Source organism: Sebastes umbrosus, chromosome 17, assembly GCF_015220745.1.
Source record: "Sebastes umbrosus isolate fSebUmb1 chromosome 17, fSebUmb1.pri, whole genome shotgun sequence".
Lineage (NCBI taxonomy): Eukaryota > Metazoa > Chordata > Actinopteri > Perciformes > Sebastidae > Sebastes > Sebastes umbrosus.
Genome location: NC_051285.1, coordinates 12,153,234 through 12,171,421, shown reverse-complemented (window position 1 = coordinate 12,171,421; position 18,188 = coordinate 12,153,234). Strand labels below are relative to the sequence as shown.

Sequence of the window (18,188 nt, the reverse complement as noted above, 5' to 3'; positions counted from 1 at the left end):
GTGTTGTATGAAAGAAGAGGGAGTCAAAGTTGTTTATACTTCTGACTGATCTGTACCATGCATTCCTCCCATCAAGCGAAGAACACAAGCATCTTTTAAACACACTTTAAAGCATGTTTTACTGCTTATTTAATTTATTCCAAACATCTGAATCAGAAGGTGTGTTTTACAGGATTTTATAGTGTTCTCCATTATGTCATTAAAGTAGGAAAGCGTGGAGCGGACGAAACAGAGAGAGCAGCTGGTAGGTACACAGTCCTCTCTCCTCTAGCGGCTCTGGACAATCAACATTTAGGAATGGCTTACTGAGGTCAGCACATTGCCCAGACTCTCTGTCTGTCTGACTGTGTGTGTGTGTGTGTGTGTGTGTGTGTGTGTGTGTGTCCATGTAATTCCCTGATTGTGTCTACAACAGAGAGAGAGATACACAGTAATAATATCACAGTAAGAATATTTTTGTGAGCACATTTCTGATCAAAGTGGATTTGTTCACATCAGGATGCGAGATAGGATATGTAAGTGTGTGTGTGTGTGTGTGTGTATGTGTGCGTGTGTGCGTGTGTGTGTCTGTGTGTGTTTTCTGCTGATGATAGCAGCAGCAGCTCAGACGTGACAAAGGGACGAGCAAACTCAGCAGGCCGATGTGAAGAGACCACAGTAACTCTCAGTGTACACATCTACATAACAAAACCTCAGTTTCTTCTATACATGTTTAACAGACTACATTGTACTACATACAGTCTCTCTCTCTCTCTCTCTCTCTCTCTATCACACACACACACTCAACAGCCACACAACAGCCTGCATATTTAAAACTAATTACAAAGTATGGTAAATAAGCCTGTATACTTAAACATCCACAAATTGGTTTATATTTCAAAGCATGTACATGTCTCTTTTCCTATGCAACATGTTAATTAATTAATCTGTATGTATGTTTTATTTTATTAATTTTGTGTTTGCTGGCTTTTTTAATTTTGTAATTTATTTTTTATGTTTTTCTTTATCCTTATTATTATTATTATCATTATTATTATTATTATTTAATATTTATTTTAATTTTTATGTGACCACTTAATTGTGAATCATTATTCCCTGTTATTATATATTATTTTGTCTAGGCAGTGGGGGTTGGGGTGAGAGAAAGTGAAAATGCTCTGTGTCAAATGTGAACAATGCTCTTTTTCTTAAATACTAATAATTACAAAGAAACAAGCTAAACAAGCTGTTTGGAAAAGGCTATCAATAAATTAGCTTTTCCCAAGCGAGGCCTTTGTGAACTTTAGACTTGAATGTCTAGTTTTGGTCAGCATTTGAACTAAAACAACTATCACTTCTTGTTTTAACTGAATAAAATTGCATACTCTAATAACAAATTTTCAATATTATTTCTTCCTTAGCTACCCAGAAACGGACAAACCAAAGTCAATTATCGACAATATGATTTTTTATTTGTTTTTTACATGACTTTTTTATGATTTTCGACATGACTTTTTTTTGCCGCGGCATGTCAAAAATCATTAAAAGAAAGTCAGAAACAGGTTTTGCAGTAAACACAGACTGCCTCTAGGGTGCAACATTTCCACATAAACTCTGACTTGTCTTTCACAATAATGAAGGGAATCGTCTCACTCTTAATGACCTCTTGAGCTTTCTGGGGTCAGTCAGTGCAGAGCCACGTGTGAAACGTTAATGTAGCTGAAAAAATACTTTCTATATATGGCTCCTTGACCTTGGTGTTGTGACTGCTCTTAACTGCAGTTACAGTTGGTTTGGCACTGTTATCATCACATGCACAGTGCCACTGCAGAGCTGCAATAGATAGTCATGTGTGACTGAGATCTCCAGTGAGACATGCAGAGACTTTACATGCATCAGTGAAAGAGAGACCTCACACAGAGTTGTTTCCATTCTGCTCTCTCCTCCGCTTCTACTGTACAACTGTGATCTGCCTGTTTGTAGGGCCAAAATATCAACATAGGCCTATCCTTTTTTTTCCTACAGTACAGCAGTTGTGACTGTTTCCAGCACGAGATAACAGGTAAAGTCCATAGACTGTATATAAAGATGGACGACGCGTCTCCGCTTCCTCCCACTGTACAGAAGTGCAACCAACATATCCTAGATACGGGAGCTTCCATCATGAGGTTTTGACGTCATTTGGAGCCAGGGTCTGCACTGTAGTGATCGGGCAGTGGAGCCGCGGTATTGAGATCAATCGCCCGAACCGATCGCAAGCCGAGCCTGGCCACAGCTTGTCAGCGAGAGCTGTCAATCATGATGTCTCATCCCCTTTTTATAGCATCAAATAACTTTTTAAAACCAAACTTATCAGAAAAATTGTCTGTTTCATGCACAGGATATAGTGACAATTTTATAAATACATTTTGCTCAAAGTTACTGATTGCAGTTTTAACTCCTCAAGCGAGCATAAAAACTTTTTTCACAAGTGAAGTTTTATCAAATTTTGCCGTCTTCATACAGCTTTTCTAATGTGATTCAAAACGTGCATAAAAATATGTGAATGGAAACGCGGCTAGTCTTGCATTCAAATCTGAAATCGGGGGACTAGAAAAAGTGTCCCTCCCTCTCCTAGAGGTGGTGACATCATCAACTCACTGCTCTGCAGAGAGACATTTTGGATTCACACTCTTTATTGAGCCTTTTGGCCTAAATGAAGAACTGAATTTGTTAGATTTCCTCTAATTGATCACACTTGATAGTGCAGTACTTTTTGTAATCTTTGTATCTTCTTTTGTTTCTGATGTGATTATAATTCAGGGGGTGTGGCACTTTGATATTGGCAACGCCCAGCCTTGAATCCATTATCCAATAGATTTGAAATCCTCTTCAACCAATTATTCAAAGACAATTGTACACCCTCCAATGTTTGTTTCATCCGCAGTGTTAACCTTTAATAGCTCAATGCAGTGTTAATGAGCATTGGAATTTAACTCAATCAGAGTTGATTCATTATCAAAGAAGAGTAAATTATCAACACTATTGAGAATAATATTTACACTCTCCAGAGATATTTAACCTGTAGTGTTAGGTTTAAATAACACTATCCAGGTTTGGCGAGTGTTCATTTTTTACTCTATGAGTTAATTTAACTCTAAAATTTTAACACTATGGCAAGAGTCAATGCAACACCAATTCTGAGTGGGACCATATACACTTGGGAACAGTGTTGAATTTAACTCTTTAAGTGTTACTTTAACACTTCAAAATTTACTCTGTGTGGGTTGACTATATGTGTTTGCATTTTGTGACGATTATTTCCCACAAAACACAAGTCCTTATTGGTTTAAAAACAGACCTAATGGTACAAATGTAACTGATTTCGCTGTGTTTAGGGGCCCTCAAGAGAAAAAAAATCAGCACTTATTATTAGGGGTCTTTTGAATTCATCCCTGGTTGTGTCATCTGGATAATTGATGCGCGCATTTGTCGGTTGGAGCGCAGATTGCGCGCAGACGCACCAACCGCCTCTCTTCAGCCGCTCAGGGGCCACTAGAGACCCCCCCTCTCTCCATCCTTGACACCAGCCATCTGCCGGCTCTTTTCAAATCTCAAACCCAGCTGATTATTCCCCCACAGACTTATAGCTTCAGTTGACACAACCGTCAAACAGGCGTTCAGGTATGCTGCTCTATCTTCCTGGAATCAGCTTCAAAATGACCTGAAACTTGGAGAGCTGGTCTCACTGAACGTCTTTAAAGTGCTTCTAAAAAGATTTGAAAAAACAGGCACATCTGGCTGTAGATGTTTTGAATGTTGATGAATGTTTTTGTAATACCTTATGATTCTGTAATTTGCTCTTTGTCTTCGTTTTCAATTGTTATGTTTGTTTTATGTCTGCAACTGTGTAACTGTGCTGCTGCCTATCTTGGCCAGGACACTATTGGAAAAGAGATTTCTTTTTCTGAACAAAAAATAAATCAATATTAATACACTGAATGTGAATACATTTATCTGTGCAGTATATCCTTGATGCAATATACACCTCAAGTGCAACTTTGTTTACATTTTATTTATTACATCTATACCCTACCTGTTTTACAAGTGCAATTACCTCTGTTTACATTACATCTATTTTTATATTTTATACTTCTAGTGTAACACTTCTGTTTATATTTATTTATTACATCTACTTTACCTGTTTTATTTGCTTTATAACTGTGTGTATTTTACCTGTTATATGTTTTATCTGCCTCGTTTAGTCTTGTCCAGTATTTGTTTTAAAGCACTGACCAGAAGTGGCAACTGTGAATCTCGTTTTATTTAATACAATGACGATAAAGCTTTCTATTCTATTCTATTCTATTCTATTAATCTCAATGAGTTTTTACTCCTGGTTAAATAAAGGTTAAATAAAAAAATAAATAAAACAGCGTCTCAGAAAAGCAGCTGCGCAGATAAAGACGCTTTTACGCACATTGCGCGCACAGCCACGAAGAGTGGGGAGACAGACTGCGGGCTCATATAAAGACCAAGCGGATTTGAATTAAGCACCGGATAACGGACAGCAAGTGTGCATCCTTCAGTGGAGGAGGGAGGCAACTGTGTAGTGTCTTGGTTGAGGAGGAGGAGGAGGAGCAGAATGAGCTATTCTTGTACCAGCAGAGGCAGCAGCCTGCAGGACCCATCCACCGCTAAGCAGCCTGCCGGTAATAATCCGTCCAGAGACAGCAGCAGTACCGGCAGCCCGAGGCAAACAGCGGCGATGAGAGTGAAGAAAGGCTGCAACTCCACCGACGTGGTGGGGGTCCCGGTGACCACGGAGGAGGACCTGCTCGGCAGCACGTCGATCACTCCGGAGGATGTTCTGGGTCTGCAGAAGATCACAGAGAGTAAGTTTCACTAGAAGGTGTTGAAATGTTACAGCTCCTGTATGAGTCATGTATATCACGTCATTGCCGTGTCACCCTTATTTATGTAAGGCCCTATTCAAACACATGGTGATGCATCATCATCATCTCTCTCTGGTACATGTTTGTTAACCTGTCTGCAGCTTTAAACCTCCTCTGCTGGTTGGCAGCTCAGTTGACCTGTGAGCCCTCAGTGTTGTTTCAGCACACTTCAAAACACCATGTGCAGTTTGAGTAAAGTGCAACCAGGCTGGAAAACAAGACATGATGGAGCAATGAAGGAAATGCAGATGACAGGCTAATTGACATAATTGAAATTCATGACTTAAATCCTCTTAAAGGTCCCATATTATAAAAAAGTGAGATTTTCATGTTTTTTTATTATAAAGCAGGCTTAAGTCATATATAAATACTGTGAAAGTATCGAAACACTCAATCCACAGGGAAATACACACAGCCCGTATTCAGAAACTCTGCAACAAGCTGTCAGGATTTCTGCCCATTTGTGATGTCACGAATATACACTATTTAGACTCTTTACACAGTTTTAAATGTAAACATTCTAAATGTGTCCCAGTTTATTCCTGGTTGGGGTGTATGTGAATGTCATCAGCTGACAGGAAGTACACATGGACCCAAGCTGTTGCCTAGCAACGCAATTCTGTTGCAATTCCGTCAAAATGCGCTAAAACGGAGCGTTTCAGACCGAGGGGTAAATACAGGCATGTTCAGGTTGACAGTATGAGGAAAATACATTTTTTTTTTAACATTACAGCATGTAAACATGTTCTAGTAGAAACGCAAAATACAAGTATGAACCTGAAAATGAGCATAATATGGGACCTTTAAATGACATCATGTGTTCACTTTAGGGTGCTTTTATTTGAGCAGAGAGGTGCAGAGTGGGGTACTAATAAACAAACCATTTTGATATATATTTTGATGGCTTTAAGGATCTTCTCTGCCACTTGACACATATTGATTCCCATACTTACAGTTGAAAAAAGCTTGGCTCATTTTATTGCGTATTATTTATTATGTTACAGTGAAAAAGCTGCTGATTACTTGATGCAGTTTTTAATTATGTCACACCTCTAAATCTGAATCAAGCCTCTTACAGAGAAAACACATGTGACAGCAGCCAAGGAGCTCTTATGTGCACAGGAACACCTACATCTATCACCAACTCAGGTCTTAAACCAGTAGTTAGCTAACAGGTGGCCAGCAGGGCATTTGACTATTTAAAGGCTGGTATAATACCTCACTACTTACACAACACGGTTACATTGGCCGTTAAGATACATACTGAGTGTGATAACATGCAAACACTGTCGGATTTTCTCACAGCTATTTTAAAAGGGCATTTAAACTCACCAGCACACATTCATTTCTTTATTTCTACATGCAGTGATGGTCATGTAGCTTTTAGTTTGATTGTCTCTCTTGAAACTATTCCTACAGAGAAGATACCTTCCTTGAATCATATTTGTCATCATTGGATCCTTATTTTTTATCACTTTGTCAAGTAGCTCAAGATAATACAGGAAGTTTATTGAGGAATGAGGAATGAGACTTTGCTCGCCCAGTCCAACATAATCACGGCTTACTGAGAAGAGGAAGAGCTCTCGGAACATCCTTTGGCTCAGATTGTTCCTTCCCTCTTTTTACTGACAGTCACCGTAAAGTCTGCTAGTTTTGAGAGCGATCGTCGTCCAGCTGCACAGCGACGGCAACATAAAATGATTCTGTCTCCCACGCTGGACCCGGTTATGGTCTTGGAAGCTCTCACTTTCCTGTCTCGCAGCGTCATCGCTGGAGACAAGAGGAGGCATGTGTGAATCACCACAGCAACGTGGATGCACGCTTGAATCACTACGGCAACTTGAAGCATCTCCCCGTGGTTACAGCCAGCGGAGCGTGCGTCTCGGCTCTCCCACACACTTCCTCCTTTGCTCCCCTGTTTAACAGTGTAGTTATCACTTGGTTGAGACAGAAATGGGCATTATGTACACGCACACACTCAACGCTTCCTTGACACCGTTTGTGGCGGTCAAACAAAGAAGGAGACAACCTGAAGACAGCTACCGTCTGCAGCCCTTCTGTTGTTTTGAGACTCGTCTGTTCTCAAGTGGCTCAAATTGATACACAATTGACAAAAGTCAGCACAGCTCAGCCAGACTTGACAACAGTCCTGAGTCATAAACGTTGTTGTTTGAAGCTGCTTGGAGCATCGATGTCTCACAGGAGAGGAAACGTCACTTTTTTTGTCAGATAAAGTCTCAGAAAAGTGACTTTAAAATAGCATAAAGTTGCCACTAATCATTTTCTGCTCCATCCGTCTGGTAATCAGACAGAACAGGCTTTCTGATCCAAACTTATGTTCTTAACTGAATCTTAATCTGTCGAGTCAGTGAACCTCAGAGCTGCAGGAAAGGCTCCTCTGCAGGCGCTTCTTTCTTTTAGGGATGCAACTGACAGTTATTTTCAGTATCAATCAGGTACTCTGAGAACAATCAGCATGCAATAAAGTCACTGTCAGTCATACTCGTGAGCATCACTGATAGTTTCACAGCTTTAAATGAGTATCTTTAAAAGGATTCACAGTGGCGAGATTGTTTTTGTGTCAGCTGAGTGACAGAAATACTCCTACAAACACGACTGTGTGTGAACCGGCCTGTGGACCTGCGAGGTTGGTGGTGTGAAAGCAAACAACTGAGTGAGAATAAATTCTGTTTTACAACCCATGAGGTCTGTTAAGCACCCAGAGCTCAAATAACCCACTTAGACCTGCGGTCCTGTCAGCTTGTACTCTTTTGGCAGTGTGCTGGTGCAGATCTGATGCAGTTAAATGCTCCGTGCTGTGGAGTTTAAGGGGGTAGCAGCAGGTGATGAAACCAGGTCAACTTTATTTGCTTGTCTAAATCATTATGAGATGACACAGATGGGTCACATTATTAGGAAAGGCCCAATGCAGATATTGTCTACAACTCAGTTGAGCTGGGACGATTCACCTATCTCACACCAGATTGTTTGTATTATTCATCAATATATTGTATCACAGTACACGTCCGCTGGTCTTCTGCTTTCTTGTCTTGAACCTGTATTTACTGCAGCGTCCTGATTGTCAAGTTGTAATGACGTGTGTTGTGTGTTTGAGGACCCTCATCTAGACGCAATGAGAGAAAATTAGCTGCGTGTTTGTCCACATGTGATGCTCTTGAATCTGACCGCCGCTGTGAGGTCAACAAGAGGTCAGGAGGTCGAATGTGTGGTTGGTTTCCATGCCGACGGGACAGAGGGCTCCATGCCGGAGGAGTGGCCGAGGTACAGCAGTATACATTAGGAGCTGGCTGTGTTGTATATGATGGAGAAGCACTCGCTGAGCTGAAGGGAAGCTTAAAGCTCATGTGGGATAAAAAACCTGAGAGTGATGGCTGTTAATCACTGTACTGAAACACAAGCACGCGATCGACCTCATGCAAGGACATTAACCTAAATCTTACTTTTTCCCGAGAGGCTTGCTTGTACGAGTGTTCACCAAACTCTCTCAACTGCTCCAACCTGATGAATGCCACCTGCTCACGAGATTTTATCTTTAGCATATGTAGATTGATGCTAGCGGCTCCTTGAGGCTGCACTTTGGCACAGCGGTGCTTTGAGTTGAATGCTAACATGCCCACAGTGAGTGATCACAATTATTTATCAGTATTTTTATTCAGTTTGGAAAATATTTTTAATGCTCTTGAACATTTTAGGGCTGATCATTCTCAGTTTTTGCCAATTTTAATTGATTTTAACTCAGATTTAAAAATAAATTAAATTAAATTAAAATTACAATTTCAAATGTAGAAACAAAAACCGTAATAGTTCTAATAGTTTTAAACTAAATGAAAATATTAAATATTTCACTTTAAAAACCCAACGTATAAATAAAATTAGCATCACTCAGATTTAATTAAAGGGGCTATACCGTGTTCATTTCCAGGTTCATACTTGTATTTTGGGTTTCTACTAGAGCATGTTTACATGCTTTAAAACACTTTATTTTCCTCATACTGTCTGTGTGAATATAACTGTATTCACCTTCTGAAACGCTTCGTTTTAGCGCCTGTCTCTTTCCGTACAAAGCTCAGAGCTAGTGATGACGTGTAAAAAGTTAGAAAGACCACTTATGTTGGGCGGATGGGGAAGTGGATAGGTCCAAACAAACACCAGACTTTCAACCAGGAGTCCGGTGTTCCAGACCGGTGTTTTGTTTTGTAAGTTACGTTAATGATGTTTGTCATGTGTTTTGTAGTGACAGTTGTGACAGCCTTTTTAGCGCTGACATTACGTTGCTTTCATACGTTTGACTTAGTTTACATACTTATTTTAAGCCCATTTTAAGGACCCACCAAATTGCAGCTCAAGTGGGACAGACTGAACTAGATGCCTTTATCAGTCAGCTGTAATTTTCACCTGTGTGCTAGCTGTGTTTATAAGCCTTTAATATGGTTTCATGTGCAGTGATCTTAAACCCTCATACTGGAAGGTTCCTAAGATATGTCCTGTCCCAGAGCTATCTGGGTGAACTGCTAAAACGAGCTCAGGACTGTTTATTTTCGCTGAATCTGGGTCATGTGTTACAGCGTGTGTTGAACTGTGGAGCTGACCTAGTCAGTTTAGCCAGTAAACCGGTGATTTCTGCAACATCTGCGGAGAGCGGACGAGAAGTATGTCATCTGAGGGATGACAGATAAAAGCATGACTTAAAACTTCATTTCACTTTTCTGAAATGTGGTACACAGTGTGTCTCTTTCACTCTCTGTGTGCTGCGCTATAAGTTCACTTTGGCAAATCAGCTGCCAATAGTTCACCTTGTAGGAATGTTTATGGTCGCAAAGTGTGGTGGCATCACTGGCTCTGTCGTTAATATATTTTGTTAAAGTTGTAATCCTTAAGGTTTCAGTGCTGGTTGATTTGGTTACTGGTGATAACAGCAATAATGCAGTTTAATACTGCAGCAAACACTCGTTGAGCAGCTTCTTTGTCAGAAATACAACAGAAGAGCAACTGGTGTATCAGTGTACAGTGTAACCAAACAAACTCATGTTAATGAAGAAGCCAGTCTTTAATCAGTCTTTTCCACTCATGAGCATCTGCGATCTGATTTCATGCTGCAAAATTACAAGCAAATATGACTTGTTTTCTAGACACATTTTTGACAAACAATCGTGGTCAGCAGTAACCTTGGAGACAAATACATTGCGTTTCCTGTGTCACAATAAAACCACTACAAAGTTCTTGCACACTTGAAAGTCTTCTAGCCAGGTGCGTCTGATAATAAACTTTGTTGTTTCATAGATGTGCCCTTGGAAAGGAAAAAAACATCCTGCACAAAGACATTTTACTCTCTACTTTTTTATTATCACACTTTAAACATTTCGTTAAAAAAAAAATAAAAAGTAAAAAATAGCCATATCACTGTATTTGTTTTTGACACCAAAACATCACCAGAATACATTTTACCACCATTAAACATGACGTGCACATACAAGATGTAATAATAAGTGAAGGGTTTGAAATATTGGATCTGGAGGTCGATACATTTGTCCTGTGATGAATACATGAAGTCTGAAGTCGTTGTTATTAAAACCTGCTGATGTTGAAGTTTTGAAGAAGTGGTTTGCAGACGAGCTTCCTGTTTCCAGCAGCGTTTGACCGCTGCAGAGTTACTGTAACACTCACAGCTCAGCTTTTGACTGTTTATAGTCACCTTAGTGTGTTGCATCATTCAACTTTGACACTTCACTGCACACTGTGAATCCACAAAGGTTATCTTCTTAGTCCTTTAAACACACACAGAAAGCTTGGGATGTGTTCAGTCTGGATGTGTTTACTATCACAGCCCAGAAGGAGAGCTGCAATGATAAACTGGAGTCTGTGCATGGCTTCATTAGCTTCTAGCAGCAAGTTAATCTCAGTTCTGAGGTAACAGACTGCATGTAATTTGCTACAAACACCTCAGGTTTTGTGAGATGAAGTGAGAGCACGCACACACAAACAGACTCTCTCATTCATACTCATTATCCGTACTTCATTAGGAGGCTCCGAAGTAACTAGGATGAGGACACCACCAGCCGTGTTACACATGTACAGAAGTACACACGCTAATGCAGAACTGTTATTAATGTTCCCACTTTTTACAGCTGTAGATGTAGTCTGTTATTAATTAAAGAAGACATATTATGCGTTGGTGCTTTTTCCCTTTCCTTTAGTGTGTTATATAGTTTTTTGTGCATGTAAAAGTAGGAAGGAAATGTCTGGTTACGGTTCTCTATGCTCCGTCATGAATACATAAGCATGAGAAATAACCTGCAGGGAGCATTGTAAATAATCCTCCAGGGGGAATTAATGTAGAAATAAACCCCATTCAGGAAGCAGAAAAGCTCCAGATTGGTAACCCTGTTAGTAAGTAACTAAAAACACATTCCTGACCGACATATTATCTCATTTACATTTCACATTTAGCAACACTGATGAACTACTTATCTACAACTAAAGGTGCACATTATTCAATCATTTTCCTCATTTTGGCTGCTACAGATAAGTACAGATTGTTGTTTGATTGGGGTGTTGGCATATTAGGCACTCTCTTTGGTCCTCAGTAATACACCCGCCAAGTGTGAAGTCAATCGGATGAACGGTTGTCGAGAAAATCGAAGGACAAACAGACATGATGATACACGCAGACATACAGAGACTCCTTCCATTTTAGTTCAAAAAGTTAAATACTGACTTAAACAATTTAGCCAAAACTTGATATTTAACTTGAAATGGGAAAAACAGACCTGCATGAGATTCATATTTGGGAGCTGATAGTAACATCTGGAAATATCATGTTGTCATGTTTTTTAGTGGGAAGCTGTCATAAACAACAGCTGGTGAGTTGATTGGCCAGTCAGAGCTGCCATCATTAGCGGTTAAATTATCCCTCGTGTGCCGTTAGACGTCCATCTCTCCAATGTTATTACTGTTATCTTTGAGCAGACAGATGTGGTCAGCAGACACTGTGTGACTGTGTGACTGTGTGACGACCTCAGTTTTGTTAACATGTAATCACGCACATTTACTGACTCAGACCTGCACTGCTCCACTCTCAAATCCCTGAAACGTTTCATGTATTTCATGAATTTGTAATGTATTTTTCATCTGTGTGAGCTTTGTGGCTGCCGGTGTGAGATGATGGAGAGATGTTGCAGTTACACCTGCCGGCCTGCGGTATCATCGGATCAGGCAAGAAGCAGGAAGTGTCTGCTCTGCTGGGGAACGCTAATAAGCAGTGACACTGTCTGGTGAGGGCAGGAAGGATTAGAGGAATAAAAATAACTTCTCTTTCTTTCTTACTGGGTGCATGTGTGTGTGCGTTGTCCTATTTGTGAGGAAATGGCTCCTCTAACACGGTTTTACATCAAGATTCATGTCAGAAATGCACATCAGATACTCACAAGGAGCTTTTTAATACATTAGCCTGCTGTCAAAAGGTGAAAATGATTTGAAGATGCAGTTAACAGGATTGAGTTGATGTTATTATTTGAATATACTGTTCATTGCTGCAGAACTGTTTACGTTTTTGGCTATGTGAATGTTTGAGTGCATGTTTCATTATAGCCACTTTTAAAGTATTTATGTTCTTGTTCTCTCAGTGTTGTTGTCTGTTTGAATGCAAAGCACCTCCTGAGATTACAGCTTCCTGACTGCAGTGCAACTAGTGCTTGTTAATTCCCTTTGTTTGCAGCGGTTTACGTTGCTTTTCTCAGTGTGAAACCATCATTATAACCATTATTTAATTCCAGTGAGTACTTTTTTTTGATACCTTAGCTTAGATATATAAACATGTTTTAAACCTTTTTTCATTTAACGAAATATGCCAAACTGCTCACCACATCAGTGTTAAAATAACCAACTTTGCCTAAATGATATATAATCCAAAGTTTCCTAAATGAGATCAGAAAATATCTGATCAAACAATAAGTAAAGAAAAGTCTCTTCTTTTGATATTGACACTCTCTGATATTTACGATCACATTTCGCTGCGGTTTGATACGCTTATATAATGTATTGATCAGGGAGTGAATGTACTTGGTGTGTTTTTAAAAAAAAGTACATTCTTTGTATTTGTGTCTAATCTGTAACTCTCCATCCTCTCTCTCTCTCTGTCTCTCTCTATCTTTCTCTCTCAATCAGATTATCTGTGCAACCCGGACGAGAACATTTTCAACATTGACTTCACCAGGTTCAAGATCAGAGACATGGAGACCGCCACGGTGCTGTTTGAAATCACCAAACCTCCATCCACAGGCGAGTCACTGATGGATTTCTTCCCTTAACCTTTATTTACCATGTAAATGTTTGCAGTAAACAAACATTATAAAGCAGCCTCATACATGTAGGCTGTACACATCCACTAAACAAATCCACCAACACATTGGTGCTTGTTCTCTACCAAACAAAGTGCATGCACATTTTTGGTAGCAGACATGAACTGGAATATAAACCTGGTACTTATTCTAGATTTCTGGGTTGTTTAAAGGTGTAGTGTGTAGGAATTGGCAACATCTAGTGGTGTGGTTGCAGATTGCAACCAACTGAGTACCCCTCCACTCACTCCTCCCTTTCTAAGACTACATAGACTACGACTATGTAAATATGAAGGGTTCATTCTAAGCTAACAAAAACACAATTCTTAGTTTCAGTTGATTATACACTAATGAAAACATAGTTATGAATATTATATTCCATTTCTGCTAATAGATCCCCCGAAATGTTACACACTGTTCCTTTAAAATTGTGTTTGTTGTAACATGTTTGTTTTCAGTGAACCACAAGCAAGCCGAGGGAAAATGTCCATGTCTAAAAATATTTAACTTCATTTTATTCTGTTTCCGTTTCACACAAACTGATCCTCAACTTAGACAAAGCAGGGGAGAAGAGAGACGTTGACCCAAATGCCGGCCGATTTGTCCGTTACCAGTTCACCCCCGCTTTTCTCAGACTGCGGCAAGTTGGAGCCACGTAAGTGAGAACGTGTGTGAATCTTTATTTACATGGATGTGTCCTCTGTCTGTCTCTTTGTTTGGCTGTCTGCAACTTCTCTGTCTCACTCACCTTTTTTCTGTCTGTCTTCGTCCCTCCAGCGTGGAGTTCACGGTCGGAGACATGCCGATAGAAAACTTCAGGATGATCGAGAGACATTATTTCAGAGAGACGTTGCTCAAGAGTTTTGACTTTGAGTTTGGCTTTTGCATGCCCAGCAGCAAGAACACCTGTGAACACATCTACGAATTCCCACCTCTGTCTGAGGACATCAGTAAGTTTCTGTTTGTTGTTGCTTGAATGCCGACATGTAGTGTAAATGACTAGAAAAGCACTATATATATTCCATAAACCATTTTACCATATTTGCTAATTAGAATTTGTTTAAAGTTAGATGCATCAATCCGGAACACTATGAGAGCAAAATTACGAGGTTAGATCTATGAAGAACTTGGTACTCTAGTAAACAATTTAATCATAAAGGTTGTATGGTTATGAATGACGGCAAAAAGTCACACAGCATAAGCATGGTAAACAAGACGGGGTGCTGACATCGCCGCAGACCCCTCGCACTGAGGACAGTCCTCACCGGTTGACAGTCGTGCCGGGAATCCCGTCCTTCCCCACAGGGAGAGAGGGCGCACCGCACAGCGAGAACTCCATGGCCCCGGGCAGCGGCGAGGTTCGAGCGAGGGGTGGGGGAAAATTCACGGTCAGGCCTTTCCAAGCAGACCTAAGTCACGGTGCACCGGATGATGCGCCCGGCGAGGGCCAGCCCACCAGTTGAGAAGTGTAAAAATATTTTCGGTTCATTACGAAAGTGTAGCGCGCTGGATGTTGGATCACTTTGATTTCATTTGAAATAGGCTACACGATGGTTGATATGATTGGATAACAATCCACAGCATACTCTGCTCCGCCGGTTGCAAAATGTGGATAAATATATTATTCAGTGCTTTTTTATTGGGCATCAACCTCACGTTTACGCACGTATTGTTGAAAAAGAATAGACTTGAAGCATAAATAAACACTAGATCAACTGCTTCCAGCGCCCATGACCAGAGGACTGAACAAAGTGAAACTTTGACCTGAAGTTGGTGCTATAGATGAAATGTTGCAAGATCAAGAAAGCAGTCACAGTTCTTCATTGTACAGATGACATGAATGTCTGTAGGCCTACCCAATTTCAAGGCAATCCATCCTAAAGTTGTTGGGACATTTAAGTCAAAACCTCAAATATCAACCTCATGGTGGTGCTAGAGGAAAAGTCAGGGGATCACCAAAGTCAGTAGGATTTATTGTCTGGGGATCATAAATGTCTTCACCAAATTTCATGGCAATCTAATGAATGGTTGACAAGATATTTCAGTCTGGAGCAAAGTGGTGGACCGACACTACCATCCCTAGAGCCATGCCGCTATAAAAACTATTATTATCCCTTTAATCCTCTTGGAACCCCCTCAGATTTATCTTGGAACCCCTTGGGGGGGTCCCGACCCCTAGGTTCAGAACCAGTGCTCTAACAGCAGTGATGTTTTTGTGTCTGCTCACAGTCAGAGAGATGGTCCTGCACCCGTATGAGACGCAGTCCGACAGCTTCTACTTTGTGGACAATAAGCTGGTGATGCACAACAAGGCAGACTACTCGTACAGCGGCGGGACGTAGAGACGGCGCGCCGACACGAGAGACAGGTGGATGTACGGACTGACCTGAGGGACGATCAGAGTACACTGGTGGGGTTAACATCCTGTCAATCCAGTAGTCTCTCTCTCTTTATTTCTCTCTTTCTCTATCTCCTTCTGCCACTAAGAGAACGCCATCCAGAAGACGCCCATACAGATGTGCCAGATGCAATCTGTGTGTGTGTGAGCATGTAGAAGTTGGCCAAAGCCTAAAAAAACCCACAAACACACACAGTTCACAGCTTGGTGTGGCGTAGCTGTAACAAGGTGTTTTTCTAACAGCATAAATCAGAAAGTAAGCAACTTTTTAGGAAATATCAGATGTTTTTTTGCCATTTTGTGTGAAGTGAAAAAGGAAAAAACTCTGCATCTTCAAATACTGGTAGAAATTATTTTTTTCATTCCTGTATGTTAGAGTTTAGGAACAAATATTGCATCTAAAAAATGTGTTTTTAGGACTCAAGTGACATTTTTGGGGAAATTATTTCTGTTCCAGTGAGTGAGCTTTCTGGAGTAAGTGTGTCAGTTTGAAGCATGATTACTGGTCTGGTAGAAATATATTCATTTAAATGTGTTGGTTCATCAGACCAGTTTCCTTCTCCCTTTGTTCCTTATTTATTCTTTGAATCGTGTGACGTGTTTTAACCGTAAGGCATATGTGTTTATTGTCTTTGCTCAAAGCACAACATCTCTACCGAGCCAACAAATGAGAAGCTTGTAAAGATGAGCTGATCAGATATGACCATAAACGTACGTTGTCATCTGTGTTCTAGTTGTACTTTTCCAGCCATGTATCGCTTTGTTAGGCCATAAAGAAGTTGTTAAAAACTTTTAGTTGTGTGTCCGAGAGTTTGGAAACTCTTCATAAGAGAAGGAAATGAAAACTTGCATTTGTAAATGTTATTTTTTCCGATTTGTGTTGCAAAAAGGAAGAAGATTGGGGGAATGTAGCAGAAATCACCCTTAAATCTCATGTTATTTTGTTTGTGTGCAATCTAATCTCTGTTTCTATGGCAGTTTTTCTCATGTCTCTTATGTCCAGATTTCTGTCTCTCATACGTTTCTGTCTCGTTGTTTTCAGACACATTCCAGTTAGTTAGGACCTGAGTGTGTTGATCTCTTGTTATTTGAGGGCATCTATCACACAGAGAATCAGTAACTGAACTGTCTTGGGACGCCTCTAAATTGTAATATGCACATTTGGCACAACCTGTCTCAAATAGTATCCAAATAGTTCTTTTTTTTCAGCAAATATTGTCTGATTTGAAGCACTTGAGAGTCATTTTTATGTTTTTAGTGACTCTGCAGTAAACACCACCTGTCTGTTACAGCCAAACAAATACTGCAAATTATTTGCAAATACTAGTTGAGCCAGGTCTATGAACAAGTGCAGCTGGTTTATACTTGGATGCACCTCTTTGTGTGTTCAGCTCAACACAAGAAAAGGGTGGAAATGGATTCAGATCGTCATTGCTCAAAGTGATTTTTTGCATCTGCACAAGTTGCTGATTGTGAGTTACAGGGAATAAAGTAGCAAATGTGCTAAAATGGACAGGACACGGCCCTGAAGGGGTTTATTCCACAACAATGACCCGCTAGCTGTACATTATTCCGCTTATTACACGGCTACTTACTTAAGAAATCAATAGTTTGACACAAAAGCGGTCCGCCAGAGTCTGACATCAGAATTGCACCCATAGCAACGGTCTGTTATACATAGCAACGGTCTGTTATAAAGCAATAACAGGCCGTAGAATGCCCTGATTGACCAATCAGAATTGAGTATTCAACAAAGCCGTGTAATAATCAGAGATAAATCCAATTTACTTGAATGTTATGTCAAAAAATGTAACAAAGATATGTAGAGCAGATTTATTCATGACTGATTGTGACTCGTGTGCAAATTATTTTTAACTGATTTTTGACAATTCAAACGTCGGTTTGACTGAACAAAGGTAAAATAAAGATTTATGGGACTTTTTTGAAATATCACTGTGTCTTGACCTTTAGTATTGTGTGTGTCAAGTGAATTAGAGAGTTCACACTTTGTTTGCATGATGACGGTATACACGGCTCATAAATGTGGAAAAATTACTCTGCCGGGACGTTCTGTCTTTACATTTTCAGTTTATTACATTTACCTGTAATAACCACAATTCTGACCTCCATACAGTCGTATCCTGTTGGCAGCCTCTTATCTCAAAGTTATCCTTCAACCAGCCTTTTCATCTCTACTCGCTGTACACAATATTAGTAACACCTTCCTGCTGTTGGTTTCTGCACTTCATTTGTTTTAACTTCCTCAATGGATGTCTTTGTGTACATGTCGCCCTAATCACTGGATCTGTTAAGGGAATAGTTCAACGTTTTGTGTAATACGCTTCCTTTCTTGCCGAGAGTTGGATAAGAAGACTGATACCGCTATCATGTTTGCCTCTTCGCTGTGAAGCTGTAGTGAGGATAAGGTTAACTTGATGGTTAAAAATTAGCCTGCCAGCACCACTAATGCTCACTAATTAATATGTTATATCTCGTTTGTTTGTGGAAAAGGTCAAGTTT

At 40.1% G+C, this 18,188-nt stretch overlaps 1 protein-coding gene across 2 annotated transcripts; it reads left to right on the top strand.

The window, feature by feature from the left end:
* Window positions 1-4,482: 4,482 nt before the first annotated feature.
* On the top strand, window positions 4,483-17,621 carry unc119b (unc-119 homolog b (C. elegans)). 2 transcript variants are annotated; one of them, XM_037749788.1, is made up of 5 exons: window positions 4,483-4,853; window positions 13,098-13,211; window positions 13,835-13,925; window positions 14,048-14,220; window positions 15,500-17,621. In XM_037749788.1, exons 1-5 carry the CDS (start codon window positions 4,604-4,606, stop codon window positions 15,610-15,612), a joined length of 741 nt encoding a protein of 246 aa, XP_037605716.1. In that variant the 5' UTR covers window positions 4,483-4,603; the 3' UTR covers window positions 15,613-17,621. The 2 variants fall into 2 exon arrangements, with proteins under 2 accessions (XP_037605716.1, XP_037605715.1); XM_037749787.1 differs by having other exon boundaries at window positions 13,826-13,925.
* Window positions 17,622-18,188: the final 567 nt, after the last annotated feature.